Source organism: Rutidosis leptorrhynchoides, chromosome 6, assembly GCF_046630445.1.
Source record: "Rutidosis leptorrhynchoides isolate AG116_Rl617_1_P2 chromosome 6, CSIRO_AGI_Rlap_v1, whole genome shotgun sequence".
Lineage (NCBI taxonomy): Eukaryota > Viridiplantae > Streptophyta > Magnoliopsida > Asterales > Asteraceae > Rutidosis > Rutidosis leptorrhynchoides.
The window spans coordinates 417,303,965-417,323,280 of record NC_092338.1 but is presented as its reverse complement, the minus strand read 5'-3'; the positions used below and the strand labels follow the sequence as shown (position 1 = coordinate 417,323,280).

At 33.9% G+C, this 19,316-nt stretch overlaps 1 protein-coding gene across 1 annotated transcript; it reads left to right on the top strand.

The window, feature by feature from the left end:
* The first annotated feature begins 14,703 nt into the window (after nt 1-14,703).
* LOC139852561 (uncharacterized) lies at nt 14,704-19,064 on the top strand. The gene is made up of 4 exons (XM_071841857.1): nt 14,704-15,875; nt 16,972-17,253; nt 17,347-17,438; nt 18,012-19,064. The coding sequence occupies exons 1-4, from the start codon at nt 14,922-14,924 to the stop codon at nt 18,853-18,855; spliced, it is 2,172 nt and encodes a 723-aa protein (XP_071697958.1). The 5' UTR covers nt 14,704-14,921; the 3' UTR covers nt 18,856-19,064.
* Nucleotides 19,065-19,316: the final 252 nt, after the last annotated feature.

The window sequence follows — 19,316 nt, the reverse complement described above, 5'->3', positions numbered from 1 at the left end:
GATTGATGCTGTTTAACATGATTAGAAGCCTTAAACTTCAATTTTTGAGTAATCTAGGGTTTGTGTTCTTGAGCAAATTTGGGGCTTTTTGATATAAACGGGTTATGGCCGATTTTTGTCATGAATTGTTGCTAAAATAAGTAATGTAACATGTTTAGGTAGTTAAATGATCCAAACTTTGAGCCTAAACATGATTTTGAGAATTAAAGTGGACTTTTTCAAGTCTAAAATTCATGAACTTGATTTTTGAAAGATAATGCCATTTGAGACTTGTTTAATTGCTAGTAATGATTATTTTGACATGTTATTTGAGTTGAATGCTTATGAACTTGGCGAACATTTTCGTATATGCTTATTTGAAAAAGTGTAGATTTGATAAAAATGTGAAAATGAGCTTAAGTTTGATATAAATTGATAATGTCATTGTAATTATTTTGATTGATGATTTTGCTGACACTAATGCATATTTGGATGCACAAAAATTGTGTTTGATGTGTTTTGCAGAATGAAAGGGGTGAATCTTCATCCCAAGCCCGCAATGCTCCTGCTGAGAATTTGGAACTACAGGAGGTGGATAACTACTACAAGCAGGATATACCTCATCCAGTCATGATCTTTTCTGATATGCACTTGGAAGAATTGCACCCGAACCTGAGATTTGACAGACTTTGGATAGATTATCCAAAATATCAAAGGGGTTTGCATACTCTTCATTCTAAGGTTGTTGAGGTACCGAGGGTCATAGAATGGGGACCCTTAGAAGCTGTAGAATTGGCCGGGCCAATTAGGGAATTACTTGTACAGAGGGTAAAACAACGCATTTTCAAAGACTGGCATTAAGTTCAGCAAAAGCAACTAATTTTGACGACAAGATGCAAAATATATGTGAAATAACAACAAGACGGAATGAACAAATGATGTGCACCATTTATCATTCAGCAAACAAACGCCAATATATTTGGAAACTTTGGTAAAAATTTAATCATTTTCACACAAATCACCCTCAATAATTTAAATTGTTACTGATTTCTTGCAAATGAGGGCATTGCAAGATCTTAAGTGTGGGAAGGGGTTAAATTCTTTCGGATTTTAAAAAATTTTTACTTTATACACTTGGTTACCATTAAAAATACTAGTAAAGCAGTAGTTGTATTAGAATCTAGTGCTCTCTGATAATAAAGAACAGCCCTAGTCTTATATACTGACTACCCAATTCTAGTAAAATTTTCCAAAATTTTCAATTAAATGAACTAAAAATCATGTTTATACATATTTATGAACGATAAAACTAGGTTTTAACACCGAAATTATTGTTACCTCAAAAAGGACATAAATTGAGAAACAAACCAAAATGTTAAAATTCATTTAAAATGGAATAGAGGACGATAAAAAGGAAAATAAAAGCCAAGTGTGGGAAAATTTACCAAGTTATCTTAAACATATGTCACATATATCTGTAACAAATAACTGAAAATACTTTTGCTTTGGACTAAACTAAACTGTTTTACCCGATGAAAGAAAAGAAGAGATGGATCTACACGATGAATCAATTCCATCATTAAAAGGAAGTAAAGTCTTCCGAAAAAGAAACGCGCTTCTTGATTTAGGTCATGAAGTTGTCGTCCAGACCAGCTGTAGGTTGACGAAAAATCTAGAAAAGTCATCACTAAAATCAGCAGGAAATCCACGGACCTCAGCATTAAACAGGGTCGCCAAGTGGTCAGATTTATCCTAACCATGAGAAGGATTTATCTCGTACAATGGGGGCACCATGCAAATTAGCTGGATAAGACTAATGAATCAGATCCCCAGAAAGGATAATCTCCTTAAAGATTAAAAATCAGCTTTTAAGACTGATATTACTCAATCCTAGAGATTGACCTTAAAGATTGAGAATTCAAACTCATGGAATTCAATGATATCTAAACTCGAGCTTGAACGAGAAAATATTTTGATCAAAATTATAAACCGAATTGTTTTCTGAAAACCCATTTTCAATGCGTTCATTACCATTGAACGTAAAATCCTAGGAATTCACCTGGAATTCATTAGGTCACCTGAACTAAATCGGGTGTCAACCGTAAGAACGGTGGTTGCATAGCATGGTCAAAGACAGGACCTTGTGCCATACCGAAAAATTATAAGGGTGAGCTTTACTATTGCTCCTACCAAGGATAGTAATTGCATCCGACACGTTACAGACCATAATTAAAAGCATGTCAGGGGACATTGCCTTAACAGTTGCTTGTTCAACGCTTTCCTTTACAACCGGACGGTAGTTTACCGAAAGGTAATATACGGAACAAGTAAACTGGACGTGTTGCTTTCCAAATACAAGGTTAGCAAGTGGGTGACACAAAACCGCAAGTTTTGAGCTAAAATTTTCAAATCTGAAACCCACCAAACCCACAAAAATATTTTGCAAACACCGGTAAAGGGTTATTCCGGAAAACTTATCTAGGGTAAAAACTAGATTTAATTTTCAAAAGATCAAATGTTTTCATAAAGATTCAATTTCCTTAATGGATCTAAATTTTTATAGTCATGTGGGACTGTAAACCATATCGTTACTACCATTGTTTATACCGCCGTATAGAAATCACTGATGTACAAAGTGTGAAGAATAAAGAAGTGATTCTAGTATTTCTAGACAATATTGCTTGAGGACAAGCAACGCTCAAGTGTGGGAATATTTGATAATGCTAAAAACGAACATATATTTCATAGCATTATTCCTCAAGAAAGACAAGCTTTTAGTTGCAATTGTTCTATTTACAAGTGATATTCGTTTAAATAATAAAAGGTGAAGACAAAAGACAGATTCGACGAATTGAAGACGCAAACGACCAAAAAGCTCAAAAGTACAAAAGACAATCAAAGAGGTTCCAATTATTGATAAGAAACGTCTCAAAATTACAAAAGTACAAGATTCAAAACGCAAAGTACAAAATATAAAATTGTACGCAAGGACGTTCGAAAATCCGGAACCGGGACCAGAGTCAACTCTCAACGCTCGACGCAACGGACTAAAAATTACAAGTTAACTATGTATATAAATATAATATAATATATAATTAATTATATTAATTATATATATATTATATTTATAAATAAAAACCGTCGGCAGAGAAAGACTCCAAGGGTGTGAGCTGTAAATTCATTCTCTGCGACTCGCGGAGTTTGAAGAGGATTTCACCGCGAGTCGCGGAGCCCCAAAATGAAATTCTGCCTATAAAGCCAACCGAATTCTGATCGTAAAAATAATCTTTTTTTTCTCCTCATTCATACGATATATATATATTTATAATTTATATTTTAATTTTAATTTTAATTATAATTCTAATAATAAGGGTATGTTAGCGAATATTGTAAGGGTGTAAGTCGAAATTCTGTCCGTGTAACGCTACGCTATTTTTAATCATTGTAAGTTATGTTCAACCTTTTTACATTAATGTCTCATAGCTAAGTTATTATTATGCTTATTTAAAACGAAGTAATCATGATGTTGGGCTAATTACTAAAATTGGGTAATTGGGCTTTGTACCATAATTGGGGTTTGGACAAAAGAACGACACTTGTGGAAATTAGACTATGGGCTATTAATGGGCTTTATATTTGTTTAACTAAATGATAGTTTGTTAATGTTAATATAAAGATTTACAATTGGGCGTCCCTATAAATTACCATATACACTCAATCGGACACGATGGGCGGGGTATTTATATGTACGAATAATCGTTCATTTAACCGGACACGGGAATGGATTAATAGCCACTAGAATAATTAAAACAGAGGTGAAATTACATTCAAGGGTAATTGGTGTAATTGTTAACAAATTAGTAAAACCTTGGTTTACACGCAGTCGATAACCTGGTGTATTCATTAAACAAAGTATTAAAACCTTGTTACAATTCGAATCCCCAATTAGTTGGAATATTTAACTTCGGGTATAAGGATAATTTGACGAGGACACTCGCACTTTATATTTATGACTGATGGACTGTTATGGATAAAAACCAGACGGACATATTAAATAATCCAGGACAAAGGACAATTAACCCATGGGCATAAAACTAAAATCAACACGTCGAACATCATGATTACGGAAGTTTAAATAAGCATAATTCTTTTATTTCATATTTAATTTCCTTTATTTTATATTTAATTGCACTTCTAATTATCGCACTTTTATTTATTGTTATTTAATCGCACTTTTAATTATCGTACTTTTTAATTATCGCAATTTTATTTTATCGCACTTTTATTATTCGCAATTTCATTATCGTTATTTACTTTACGCTTTAAATTAAGTCTTTTATTTATTTAATATTTTACATTAGGTTTTAACTGCGACTAAAGTTTTAAAATCGACAAACCGGTCATTAAACGGTAAAAACCCCCCTTTATAATAAAATTACTTAGATATATGTTTGTATTTTTATAAAAGTAAATTAATATAGCGTTAAGCTTTGTTTAAAGATTTCCCTGTGGAACGAACCGGACTTACTAAAAACTACACTACTGTACGATTAGGTACACTGCCTATAAGTGTTGTAGCAAGGTTTAAGTATATCCATTCTATAAATAAATAAATATCTTGTGTAAAATTGTATCGTATTTAATAGTTTTTCCTAGTAAAATATAAACTATTTCGTACCCCCACGCTACCGCATCAGTGACAAAGGCATGGGTCTGATCTGTGCCCATGTCCTTTCTCCTTGCCTCTTCACTAAATAGGGCATCCTTGACCATTGACATGGTAAGTTTGCCATTCGGGGCTAAGTTGCTGAGTGTTACTATCAGCGTTTCCCAACTATCGGAAAGGGAACTAAGTAGCAGTAGCGCCCGAACTTCATCGCCAAGCGGCATCTCTACAGACGATAACTGGTTGACCAAGCTCTGGAACTCACTGGTATGCTCGGTAACTGAAGTTCCACTTTTGAGCTTCATGTTGACTAAACGCCTCATCAGCAGGCTTTATTCCGAGCACTCTTGGTCTGGTACATGTCCTCCAACTTTTTCCAGAGGACATATACGTCAGCTTTCCAAAAACATGCATATCATATACCTTATATCAGTAATATTTGTATTAAATTCGTGATTCATTAACTACTAAATTTAGTATATAAACATGCATAAACATATATACTCGAGCACTAGTCAGGGATACACTATTAATATATGAAAGATAAAATATGAGTGCTCACGTATCAATATTGTGGTTCAATATTGCAGGAAAGTACGTAGACGCAACGGAGATGATAAACACTAGGTTGACCTCACGAGCATACCCTCGAACAATACCCATAACCTCCATAGCTATAACCCGTAATTTCCTTAGCTCTATCCCGCTCATAAAACTCGTATTGAAATTATTCACTCATGACCTCGTCGTAATATTTTTTGTATAATACTAATAATAATAATATTAATACTACTGATAATAATAATAAGATTAATAATAATAATAATAATAATAATAATATAAATAATTATATAATAGAGGGAGTAACATATAGGATATGTGTGTGTGTGTACGTCGAGCAAACTGGCCAATTTATAGAATGTTTCTGAATCCTGACTGCCATGCGATCGCAAGGGTTTTATGCCTATTTCTCATGCGATCGCATGGCCCCAAAATCCAGCTCACAATTTTTTTTTTTTTTGTTTGTCGACATATTTTTATAATATATATATAATATATATAATTTATATTAATTAATTATATATTATATTATATTCACGTGCATAGTTGACTTTTAATTTTTGGTCTAATGACTCGTACATTTACGCTCGACTAATGTCTCAGTTCCGGTTTCTCGAATGCATTTTCGTATGCTTAGAAAACTTGTACTTTACGTTTCGTGATTCGTACCTTTGTCAAAATATAATCTTAAATTATCAATAAACTATATTACTCAAAGTATAACTTATACATTTTAGTAATTTGGTCATTTGCTTTTATAAATCAACTCCTCGTAGTTTATTAAAATATATTTAATAATATCGAAACGTTTTATATCTAATTCAATTCTATGCATTATCACATTGTAAAATATATATTTTCGTTTAGAAAAATATAAATTTGTATATAATATTTATTTATCAAACGGAACAATAAATGGGTGTTACTATTGTTTACAAAAATAATTTTGAACCTTAATATATATATATATATATATATATATATATATACACACACAATATATATAAATACTTTTTCTATACACGTTGTAAGTTATTTATATATCAAATACAGTCAAAAAGGAAAGATTTCTTAAATTAGGGTAGACCTCTCAACTAAGACTTATCACAATACTTACGGGATTTATAATTGTTGAAATATCTGCTAATCCAATCGTTGGTATTATCTTCTAATTCCGTAGATGAATATATTAAGCATATATTGAGACAAATACGTTTAATCTAAAATATTATACATTTAATACTTTGTTAACATTTTCAAGTTATAATATATATATACATATATATATTCATATCCATTTATATATTCGTTCGTGAATCGTCGAGCATAGTCAAAAAGGTAATTGAATATATGAACATAGTTCCAAAATTTTCGAGACTCAACATTACAAACTTTGCTTATCGTGTCGGAATCATATAAAGATTAAGTTTAAATTTGGTCGAAAATTTCCGGGTTATCACAGTACCTACCCGTTAAATAAATTTCGTCTCGAAATTTGATTGGGATGGTCATGGCTGACAATAAGTATGTTTTCATGACGCATACGAGCTAAAAATTAGAGTTTTATCATCATCAAGTAATATACAATAAACAATTTGATTACGCGAAGAGTATAAGTGAAGCTATCACAAAAGAGTGAAATGAATAAATGTAGATTCGTCATATCTTTTGACGTAGATAGGATTGATTTCCGAAGTTCGAGAGATTTGGAGAAAATCTTAATAAGATTTGATTCTTCGGTAATTAAGGAAATTAGGATCCGCTTTAAATGCGATCATATGTTTTGATTGTTCTGTCGGATATTTTACTATAAATCCACCCCCTTTGTTTCCTTATAATTCACACCTTCTATTCTTTCTCCTTTAATTCATACTTTGAATCATTGGTCAATATGCTACATCCAGTTCTGATCCTTGATATACTCCTAACTTTCATATCTGTCATTCTTCTCTTTCATCTACCACCGGAGGATTTTATTTATTTTTATTATTACCTTGGGGTTATAGTAATTTTAATTCTCCCGTGCCTTTACGTGGCAATACGTATTGATATGCACGGTTTGTAATTTATGTGTTGTTGTCGAGCTTTATACTTTCTTTTATATCTAAGAGGTCCATACTTTTATCTCCTCTTCCCGACTTCAAGTCAAGCGAATAATGGTCCAGAATTCGTAAGTATGGATTTTGAAATGAACATAGTTAATGTTCTAAGAAGGAAATTGTAATGGCATGATTTTGATTTGTCAAATTATCAGAATATCCGGAAAAGACCGAATCATCAAGAAAATATTTTCTTGATATTCTTAGAGGTTAAATAGAATACCAGAGTCGTGTAACATGGCACATGATGACGGTATGGTCTGTGAATCGTCATGTCCCATTTAGAAACTCAGCATGACTTACTGTAATATAATATCGAAACGTTTTATATCTAATTCAATTCTATGCATTATCACATTGTAAAATATATATTTTCGTTTAGAAAAATATAAATTTGTATATAATATTTATTTATCAAACGGAACAATAAATGGGTGTTACTATTGTTTACAAAAATAATTTTGAACCTTAATATATATATATATATATATATATATATATATATATATATATATATATATATATATATATATATATATATATATATACTTTTTCTATACACGTTGCAAGTTATTTATATATCAAATACAGTCAAAAAGGAAAGATTTCTTAAATCAGGGTAGACCTCTCAACAAAGACTTATCACAATACTTACGGGATTTATAATTGTTGAAATATCTGCTAATCAAATCGTTGGTATTATCTTCTAATTCCGTAGATGAATATATTAAGCATATATTGAGACAAATACGTTTAATCTAAAATATTATACATTTAATACTTTGTTAACGTTTTCAAGTTATAATATATATATATATATATATATATATATATATATATATATATATATATATATATATATATATATATATATATACACATATATATATATTCATATCCATTTATATATTCGTTCGTGAATCGTCGAGCATAGTCAAAAAGGTAATTGAATGTATGAACATAGTTCCAAAATTTTCGAGACTCAACATTACAAACTTTGCTTATCGTGTCGGAATCATATAAAGATTAAGTTTAAATTTGGTCGAAAATTTCCGGGTTGTCACAGTTACACAATCTTGAATGACTTCATGGGACAATCCAATGTCGAAAGTGGATGATTTTGATGGTTTCCAATGATTTCCAGCCGTCATCTAGATGGCTCTGTTCCAGCCGTCATCTAGATGTTCAAAGCTGCCGACGTTGACAACGCGTATGGAAGTGGCAAACTTGAACACGATGAAGGTCGCCAACCTTCCTCGTTCATGCCATTCACCGCCATAGAATTTTTGCTATAAATAGAGATGCAAACTTTCATTGTAAATCATCCCAAAATCACTCAGAGAAGTGTAATCACAACCTAGAGAGTGTGTGTGAGTTTGAGAATTTTTTTTTGTAAGAGTTTTGTAATACTCTGTAAATCTATTCTTGTAAGTAATAGAGTTATTTTCTCTCAAATTTGTATCTCCCAACGTCCAGGCAATCCTCTCTTCCCAACAAGTGGTATCAAGAGCTTGGTTAGAGACGTTGGTTGAGTTTTTGGGTCTTCTGAAGTTTCCTCAAAATCCAATTTTGAGTGTACCATTGGATTTGTCTCATCAAATCGAGTCCAACGCAAAAAACGGCGACTTAAACGGAGTTATAACGAGCCCAGAAAATGCGGTCAAAGTTTGGTCAACTCGCCGGAATCTTGCCGGAGAAGACGACCGGTGTCGAAATTTTCGCCGGAGAAGACGATCACTGTAGCAGTCATGTAGAAATCCACTGTAGCAGCTGGCGGCACTGTAGCAAGTTCCTGTAGCAGTACTATAGCAAATTCCTGTAGCGGTACTGTAGCAGTACTGTAGCAATTCTGAAATTTTACAATTTGTCCCTGAAATTTTCAGAATTTCATTTTTGGTCCCTGAAGTTTATAAAAATTATAATTTTGCCTCGTAAGTGGAATTTAAGCCGCGAAGTGTCTATTCCACCATTTTCAACCGTTACGGACGTAACGGTGATCTCTCTTTTCTACAATTCAACCCCGTTTGTGTTGAAAAATTATTTTTAAGGTGATAATGTCCACAGAAGAGTCAACATCATCTTCCGGAGCTATGCTTATGCTCACAGCCACAAACTACACGCTGTGGAAACCTCGGATGGAAGGCTTAACATGACCACAATATTGTCCGCTTTGCCCGTAGGCGCACGACTTTTTCTTGGCTATCACACACAAGAAGCACTTTCCCAGGAGGTCACCCATCCTGGTAGTGCTCTCGCCCGAGCACGCTTAACTGCAGCGTACTCACACATCTGCTCTGCCTGTGGTCCCAAAACGCGTTGTGTCATTTAAGCGTGAGTATTACCTTATAATCCCATGATCACTCATGTATGTGGGCGATGTGGGATTTGTCTAGGGTGTTACATTCACCCCCCTCAGGGACTCATCGTCCTCGATGAGGTTTGCCCCACCACCCCCAACGGCACATGAGTGGCTCTGATACCATTCTGTAACACCTCAGCTTAACATGACTACAATATTGTCCGCTTTGCCCGTAGGCGCACGACTTTTTCTTGGCTACCACACACGAGAAGCACTTTTCCAGGAGGTCACCCATCCTGGTAGTGCTCTCGCCCGAGCACGCTTAACTGCAACGTACTCACACATCTGCTCTGCCTGTGGTCCCAAAACGCGTTGTGTCATTTAAGCGTGAGTATTACCTTATAATCCCATGATCACTCATGTCTGTGGGCGATGTGGGATTTGCCTAGGGTGTTACAGTAACTGTCTGAGGTGGGTAATATACCATCGAAGTATCTTTGGGTAACGATAGGTGCTAACATGACTTTTTTTCATTGACAAGATCTTTTGACCAAATTTCATAAATGTTAGCTACTTGGAAGATGCCATTGATTTCATTTGGCGGTCGTTTAACGCTTGTAAAACACGTTACGGGAATTTGGTTATTTATCCGCTTTTGATATTCAAATGTCAGGACACCGTTCTTAAAGAGTTTGAAATCTTTTTGTTCGAAGTTTTTTGGGGTGATATTGATAACATGAGGAAGATTCATTGGATGGAGTGGGACAATATTTTTAGGGATGGCAACCGCGGGTCGTGTGCGTAGATCTACCACATCCATCACCAGCACCCACGGATTTTTTTTATTATCCATTAGCCTGCGGAACTTGATTAACAGATTTATTTTTAGATCCATGTCGGTACACACGGATATTTGCGGGTCACGGGTTTACCCACTGGTCTTATTCATGGAGTATATGTAAATTAAAGTATTCAGAAATACATATCATTACATATTCAAAGTGACATGACAAACATCATCCAATTATATACTCATGTTTACGATATAATAAAATGAGAAAACATATATTAATTATACTTTTTTGTTAATATATGCGAAACTACAATGTTTAAATTAATAATCAAAATTTAGTTGCTAAAAAAATAATTAACAATAGGTTGATGAATTACTAAAGTGATAGGTAAAAGTTAGATTTATTAATATAGTTTAACAAAAGAAACAAAGGATAGCATGTTTTGGTTTGATAATATATGTAATGTGTAGTTGGGAGATGTTTTAGTTACTAAAAAGTTTGATACCAAAATTATATGTGGATTGTAGAAACTTATACGAAGTAAATTATTACCTATTGACCATTTATTCAAGGTGGTGACTTTCACCCATTTAGAACGGGTATATCCGTGGATTATTCAAACGAATATTACGGATTTTCGAATCGACTTATACCCGCAACGGATTTGTTACATCCATCATCCACCCGCGACCCGTCAGCGGGTACAAGATTACATCCATCGCCCACCCCGCGGGTAAAGATTTGTGATTTTATCCGCTCATCACGGGCACGAGTACCTACGAATCTCGAATTATTTTAGATCCATTGTCATCCCTAAATATTTTATCTTCCTATGAAAAAGGTGGTCAACATTGATAGTTTAAAGTCGTTCAATGTGGCGCTTCTAAAATGGGAGTGGAGATCTTTAACTTGCCCAAATAATTTGTGGACGAGAGTTATAAAGAGATTCATGCATATAAATTCGAAAGCATTGGCAATACAGGCGCTTTGAATAATATCGTGCATTTTGCAAAAAAAAGGAGAATACTGATATTATTTCAAAGGATGCGTTTTGTATGAAATTGGTTAACGGTCATGGTATTCGGTTTTAGACCGATCTATGGATTGGGAAAGCTCTTCTTTGCACTAGTCGTAGCAGACTGTATCATCTCGTAGAGGATGTGGTTGTTGCTGATAGACTATCGAATGATGTTTTGGATTGGTTTTGGGCTCGTGATAACTTGGGCAGTAGAAATGAAAATTTGTTACGCAACTTGGAAGAGGAGTTAAGTCAAGTGACACTCTTAACTCAAGATTACTATTGGCGTGGTCTCTAGTTGGCGACGGTATTTTTTTATGTTTCTTCAGCTCGTTTACACCTTGATCTTATCTCCTTACCATCGTTGAGCATTGTTTCCGATTGGAGAAAGTTCTTGCCAGGAAAGTTAACGTGTGTTTGTGGCAATTTGCGGGAGATAAACTTACGCTTCGATTTAATCTTTCGTCGAAAAGGATTGGAGATTGGATATTGAATTTATTATGTGCGCGATTTGTGAACAAGGGGTCAAAAATCAAAGTCACGTGTTTTTACTTGCTCATTAGTGCATAATATGTGGATAAAAACTTCTGGTTGGTTAAACATAGACTACCCTTTCTTCACTTTTGGGTTCCAGATTCTAAGTTGGGTTGACGATAAATTCAGGTGTATCAACGAGAGTTATCGGGTCATTTTACTCACGGTGACGGTTCTGTGGATGAGTTGGCATTTCGGGAATGTTTTCATCAATGAAGAGTCCCTAAAAAGCGGAATTAATTTGATTATTTTTATTTTTCTTTTAGTGGCTTAAGCTTAGAAGCATTTACGAATCTATTTGAAATTTAAGCCTTTTAAGTCACATGTACTGCTCTTCTAGCGACTTGCTAGATAGCCGTTTTGTTTTTATAGAATTTATGTTGTTAATAAAGAAAACACATGAAAAGGTTTGGATTTATTTTGGGACCACGAGTTCATCACACTAAGCCGAGTTGTAACATTAGTGTATCAAGTCCATACCTAGCTTGCCTTATTGACTCACAAAAACTCTCGTTTTGTGATTTCGAATTTTTTTTTAGTGTATAAGTTGGTTGTTAACCTTTTAGTGTATCGACTATAAACTACTTCCTTAGATTTGTTTTTCTTGCAATTGCATGTGTGCAATTAGAGTTTGTTGTTATTATTGTATTGTTATTGACCTTGTTTTACACTTCCTATTACTCTGTAACGAGCATTGGTGGTAAGAACGAACGTCACACATTTTAAATATTGTGAAATTATCGATATGATTTTAGAAAAGGGAAAGGATGATTAATATGATTTTGTGTAAACTACATAAACCAATAATAAAATTTACTTATCACTCTGTATTTAATTATGAAAACTTATCATGATTTCTAACATTATAAAATAAAAATAAAAGTGGTACTATACTTAAAAAAGGTTATATCACTCCTTCAACATTCCTCATAATGTGTTCTACTCCAATTGAAAAAGACAATGACGAGTTTCTGCCCAAAAATTTGTAAAGTTCATCCAATTGACAAATATCACTAAAAAGTTCCGGAGTACAAACTATCACCGAAACAATGATCAACAAATTAATCTTATGTCGATGAGCTCTAAAATTGTACATCCGTCTTGATTTAGCTATCTACAATTTCTTTTTTTGTATATCCCTTATCCCTTATTGACAATAATTTATAAAAAAAGGTATAAACCCTAATGTTTTTGAATGGCAATTAAATCCTCAAACCCTACATTTTTAGAATTTTGTACAAGAAACATACGTGCTTCTTATTCAACCACTTTTTTTTTTGGGTTAAATTCAGGTTGCTTTCTACAACACTCCATTTCCCCTTTAGTCTTACTCTTAATCTTAATAATTTGCCCCCTCTATTTAAAAAATACTTTTGACTTATTTTCTTCAATTACTCTATTTTACTCCGTATTAATTTAATTATTATAAAATTATAATAAATAAATATTATATTATTATTACCATATCTACTAATACCCACCCAAACTTTGGTCGTTTGGGGTGGGTTTGTGTGTGCTTTCCAAATGTCGTTTTCATCAACGGAAGAAAGAGTCAAATGCAATATAGTATAGGGGTACAAGGTGAAAGTTTCTAGGGGTAAAAGTTGTGAGTGAAATGTTACTTTAGGGGTTAAAAAAACTTTGGTCGTTTGGGTGGGTTTGGGTGTGCTTTCCAAATGTCGTTTTCATCAAGGGAAGAAAGAGTCAAATGCAATATAGTATAGGGGTACAAGGTGAAAGTTTCTAGGGGTAAAAGTTGTGAGTGAAATGTTACTTTAGGGGTTAAATATCAACTTTCCAATTTAACATATTTTTATTAACAACTTTGGTCGTTTGGGGTGGGTTTGTGTGTGCTTTCCAAATGTCGTTTTCACCAAGGGAAGAAAGAGTCAAATGCAATATAGTATAGTGGTACAAGGTGAAAGTTTCTAGGGGTAAAAGTTGTGAGTGAAATGTTACTTTAGGGGTTAAATATCAACTTTCCAATTTAACATATTTATTAATAAATTAAATTCACCCAAATTTTTTAACGAGATTTATTTTTTTTTCCGCCGCAAATTAAAATTTTCCGTCACCACCGTTTAACTCGAAATAATTTTACGAACGAAACGCAACTAATTATATTTGAAACGGAGTTTTTTTTAAAAGAAGAAATACTTTGGATTAATTATATTATATTATTATATTATTATATATTATATATAAAATAAACAAACTCAGATAATTATATAAAGTAGATGGATAAAACAAGTGGTAAGTTCATTAATTTGTAAAGGAAAAAATCGGAGTTCGAGTCCTTCTATACCATTTTTCCATAATTTTCCCCCTCATTTGTCGCTCAATATTAGTTTCATAAAAGATGTTAAAATGTTTAACTTCAATGCGCGGACCATTAGATATATTAGATACCAAACAACGTATATCCAAATATAACCGCAGCAACGCGCGGTCAAATTTTTTCTAGTTAATTATTAATATTATTATAACTACTAGAAATTATTTTCTCCTTCTATATTCCCCAACACAGCACATTCTTTTAATTATTTCTGAGTCATATTTATCCAAAGTATTACCTGTAATTCATTAATCATTACTACTACCTTTTTCTTTCCCTTCTGATTGTTCTTGATAGATCAAACAGTTAAACCACTTTGCTTTTAATTGATTCAGTTGGTTATAGTTTTCAGTTGTTTGCAGCTACATTTATTTTATTTATTTACTTCCATCACTTATTATTACTCCCCACCCAAAAAGCTTTGACCTTTTCTTTCTTTCTTTCTTGAACCATTGTCACTTTCAAGTTTTTTTTATTTTGCTATACATTCATTCAGGTATTCTTTTGGGGACCAGATTAAAGGTTAGTTTTTATGTGTTCTTTCCCAAATCAGAGATCTGGGTTCTCCTGGGTTTTGCTTATTCTGATGTAAAAATTAAAAATTTATCAACAATTATAACAATTAAAAGGGGGAAAATGGCTAGTTTGGTTCCTGGGGTTTTGTTGAAATTGCTTCAACATATGAACACAGATGTAAAAGTAGGAGGGGAACATAGATCATCATTATTACAAGTTGTAAGTATTGTTCCTGCTTTAGCTGGTGGGGAGCTTTTCCAAAATCAAGGTTTTTATTTAAAGGTATCTGATTCATCTCATGCTACTTATGTATCTTTACCTGATGAAAATATTGATCTTATTTTAAGTGATAAGATCCAATTAGGTCAGTATATACATGTTGAAAGACTCGAATCAGCTACTCCGGTTCCGATTTTACACGGGGTTCGACCCGTTCCTGGTCGACACCCGTGTGTTGGAACCCCTGAAGATATTGTTGCCACACATTCTTTAGGGTTCCTTAATAATAACAGTACTAGTTCCACAAGTTCTAAGTTTGTTGGTAATATCAAATTGCCTTCTAAAAAGGATACTAATTCTAATTCAAATTCCAAAAGTGTAAGAGCAAATGGTGTAGTAGAAAGTAACAAATGTTCCACTTCAACCTTATCAAGATCTAAATCGCAATTGCCGAAATTGATAGTGAATACGAGTGATTCGAGGCAATCTTTGGCAAAAGTAAGAGCATCTAGTTCTAGGTCAATTCCTTCTTCTCCAACGAGTTGTTACTCTTTGCCTACTTCTTTTGAGAAGTTTTCTAGTGGGGTTAAGAATCAGTCAAAGATACAGTCAAAGATTAAAGGATTTGATAAAGAAATTGGTAAATTGAATTTAGGGGAGAAACGGAATGCAGTTCGAGGGGTGAGTTCAAGTGCGAAGAAACTTGGAATCGGAAGTTCAATTAAGAATTTTGTTCAAGGTATTGAAATCGGGCCTAAAGCTTTGAGGAAGAGTTGGGAAGGTAATATGGATATCAGAACTCCAAGATTAAAAGTCCCCAAGAACGATATGAAGCCTGAAGCTCGGAGTATAACGGTGAGTATTTAATTTCTAATGACTATAGTTAAGATTGGTTTCATTGAATTATATTCCTTAAAACCGTGTTCATACGAGAATTATTTTCAATAGCGTATTGTGATTCCTTACATTTTAATTAGTATGGGGTGTTTTTATGAGATTTTCCGGTGTGTTGGAGTCATAAATGGAAACGCTTCTAAAGGAAAAAAAAAAAAAAAAAACTATTATAACAAGATGAGTTGTATTGCTTTATTTTATTATGCACATCGAAAAAAATTCCTTGAATAATCGTATACTGTGTAGATGAGGGTAAATTGCAACAAATAGCGTTGGTCTTTTACTTTATATCTAGTTTGGTGATCGAGCTTAAAGCTCATTATCAACCATAGAAACCATTCAACATTAGAAAACCTTTATAAAATCCTTCCAGCTTTCAGAATCTGTTAAACCATTCAACTTTTGTCAAACAGTGTTAAAGCCATTCAACTTATCCTGTGGTACCTCTCCTCTTTATCCACACAAAAAAAAGAAAAAAGAAAAATTAAATTATGAAATGAAGGTGCAGTAATTTTAAACTAGTATCTTATGCTGTTTGAATAGCTTGTACCCAGTGCGGTATAAACGTACACACTTGTAAGAACACAGGGTTGTGTGTTAGGTATAAGGGGCTTAATTTATCAAATTGCTTTGAGACTCATATCCTGCAAGAGGTCTCAAGTTCGAATCATGCCTAGGACGAATATTTTGTGGTGGACAGGGAAGGGTTGGAAACAGTTAGGGAGTAATCCTGTTGGGTTGTTTACATCACAGTAGGACGAATTACTCGCCCTCCCCGGTAGCCCGAACAGGGAAAAACCTTCTACCTTTGAGACTCGTATCTTTAAACAAATATTGGAATAGTTGTCAAGTATTTACATCACCCTTAAACAAAGAACGACAAAACAGAGTAATCATGTGTAGCAAATCCATAGAATCCGTTATCGTCAATGTTGTAATGAGCAAATATGTTAATATGGAGTAGAAACTTCTCGATAAATATTTGAATTTGCTAAAAAATTTGATCATAGGAAAAGGAAGTGTTTGTTGTCATGACATGAATGATCCTTGGACACAGGTTTCAAGGAAATCGATTAGTGAAAGGCCGCCATCTAAAGACGAATTGGTCGCGAAACCATCTAAAGAGGTACAGACACCTGCAAAGAGAGGAGAAACAGTTGATAATAAAAACCATTATCCTGATAAGCAAAAACCGTCTTCGGGAAGAAAATCGTTATCCGACACACCTGCAAATGGTCTACCAGGTAACTTGGTCAAAGTGTCTCTTAGTAACAGACGATTGACTGATGGAGGTGCTTCTTGGTCAACTCTGCCATCTCCTCTTGCAAAGCTTGGAAAGGTACATTTTTTTTATAGATTAAAAGTTATGTAGTCTTTTATTTTTCTTTTCTTATATTTATTATTTTTGTCTTCGACAATATGTATTTCATAGGAAGTCCTCAGGTATAGAGATTCTGCCCAAATTGCTGCCGTCGAGGCGATACAAGAGGCGTCAGCTGCAGAAACCTTACTTCAATGTATTAGGTACTTTTTGGCTTTGAAATATATAACTTAAAATCTTAAATGAATGGTGAGTTTCAAATGTTGTTGGCGTGCTAAATAATACTTCATCCTACCCATAAGAACTGCAGTGCCTGCTCGATAAATATTTGAAGATTTGTAACTTCGAATAGTTTCACTAGAGTATGATGGCTTCGAATTCATTAGGTGCTAACCTTCTCATGTACCTTATGACCCTGAGTTGATTTGAATATTAAGTCAAACTGATAAAACTGAACAGGAAACTAGCTAATTAGGAAATGGGTCAAATAGGTCAAAAGTTGCCCAAAGTCATTGATGCATCAAGCTTCCTTTATCTTCGTATTATAACGTTTAGTAATTATTGAAATAGTATAGATCTTATTATATTTAAAACGCTGATTAAAACTAGCAGTATTATTTTTTTTGGACAAAACGTGTTTTGCCAACCTTCCACTCTGACCCGTTCCAAAAGATTACCCGTTTTTACCAGAAACCATTTTGGAGAAATTTTAAGCTGTAATATGTTCGACTTAATTTCATAACCTTCATCCTATCTTTCTTGTTTTCGTGTGGCAGCACATATTCCGAGCTACGTTCTTCTGCAAAAGAAGACAACCCGCAGCCTGCCGTAGAACAATTTTTGGCATTACATTCTAACTTGAATATTGCTCATCAGATTTCTGAATCGTTATCAAAAGTAGCTCTGCTCAGTTCATCATCAGAAGATCACGAAAAAAACCCGTCAGAAGAACAACTTAAAGTTTTTTCCGAAAGACATAAACAAGCAACATCGTGGGTCCACGCTGCCATGGCTACCAACTTATCATCATTTTCCATGTATAGCAAACATGGCAAGTTATCCCCGCTGATGCCACCCCCTTCAACCAATGATCAAACTCCTAAGGCTATTCGACCCATTTTAGTACTTGAAGGGTCCACCAATACCCCGTCACCTAAAACCCAAGTCAAACCTAGAAACTCAGTTGGGTCAACGATCGGTAACTCATCGACTCCACGAAGACAAATAGTTGGACAAAATCATGTGCAACAGAAGGCAAAGGTTGTTGAACCGATACCAGAATGGGAAAAAGGTAGCGGTTTTAATGACGCGATTGACTTGGCACAAAAGCTAAAAATGGAATCTCAAGATTGGTTCTTGGGGTTCGTTGAAAGATTCTTGGATGCTGACGTGGACACGTCTAACAGCCTTTCGGATAATGGTCAGATTGCAGGGATGCTGAGTCAGCTCAAGAGTGTAAATGATTGGTTAGATTCGATTGGATGTAGTAAGAATGAAGAACAAGAAGATGAAAGTTGTTGTCATATCTCCCCTGAAACGATCGATAGGATAAGGAAGAAGATTTATGATTATCTGCTTACACACGTCGAATCTGCAGCAGCTGCACTTGGTAAACCATAAACCAACAGTAAAAGATGACTCATTAGACTCAAAAAGATGATGGATGTTTTTTTATTTAATAATTGTATATAAATTATTACTGGGCAGTTTGTTTTTGGGGGTATAGATGAAGTGTTGACAAAATTGATTATGAAGAAGGCTTTGAATTGGGTGGTTTGATTTGGTGTGTTGAATTTCTTGTATTATTGTGGAATGTTCATTTTAAACTACAGAAGATGATGATTGTTAGTTTAGCTAATGTTGAAATTGGCCGGGCCGGGCCTGGCTGAGTCTTAAACAGAATGGATATACAATCAAATAGAAAAGAGGGTCCATAATCAATAAACGACTTGATTAGGATCCATCTCCAACCCGAACATAACCGAAAAAATGCATACAGTAGCTAGGAACAAGCAAAAGTAGCAATAATTTTTAAGATTACACATAACTTTAGTTAATACATATACATTTTGCTCAATTAA

Excerpts from the sequence above, each read along its gene's own strand:
- LOC139852561 (XM_071841857.1), top strand. The coding sequence starts at position 14,922 with ATGGCTAGTTTGGTTCCTGGGGTTTTGTTGAAATTGCTTCAACATATG. Across the intron at positions 17,254-17,346 it reads CTCTTGCAAAGCTTGGAAAG|GAAGTCCTCAGGTATAGAGA; the intron begins GTACATTTTTTT and ends TGTATTTCATAG. Across the intron at positions 17,439-18,011 it reads ACCTTACTTCAATGTATTAG|CACATATTCCGAGCTACGTT; the intron begins GTACTTTTTGGC and ends TTCGTGTGGCAG.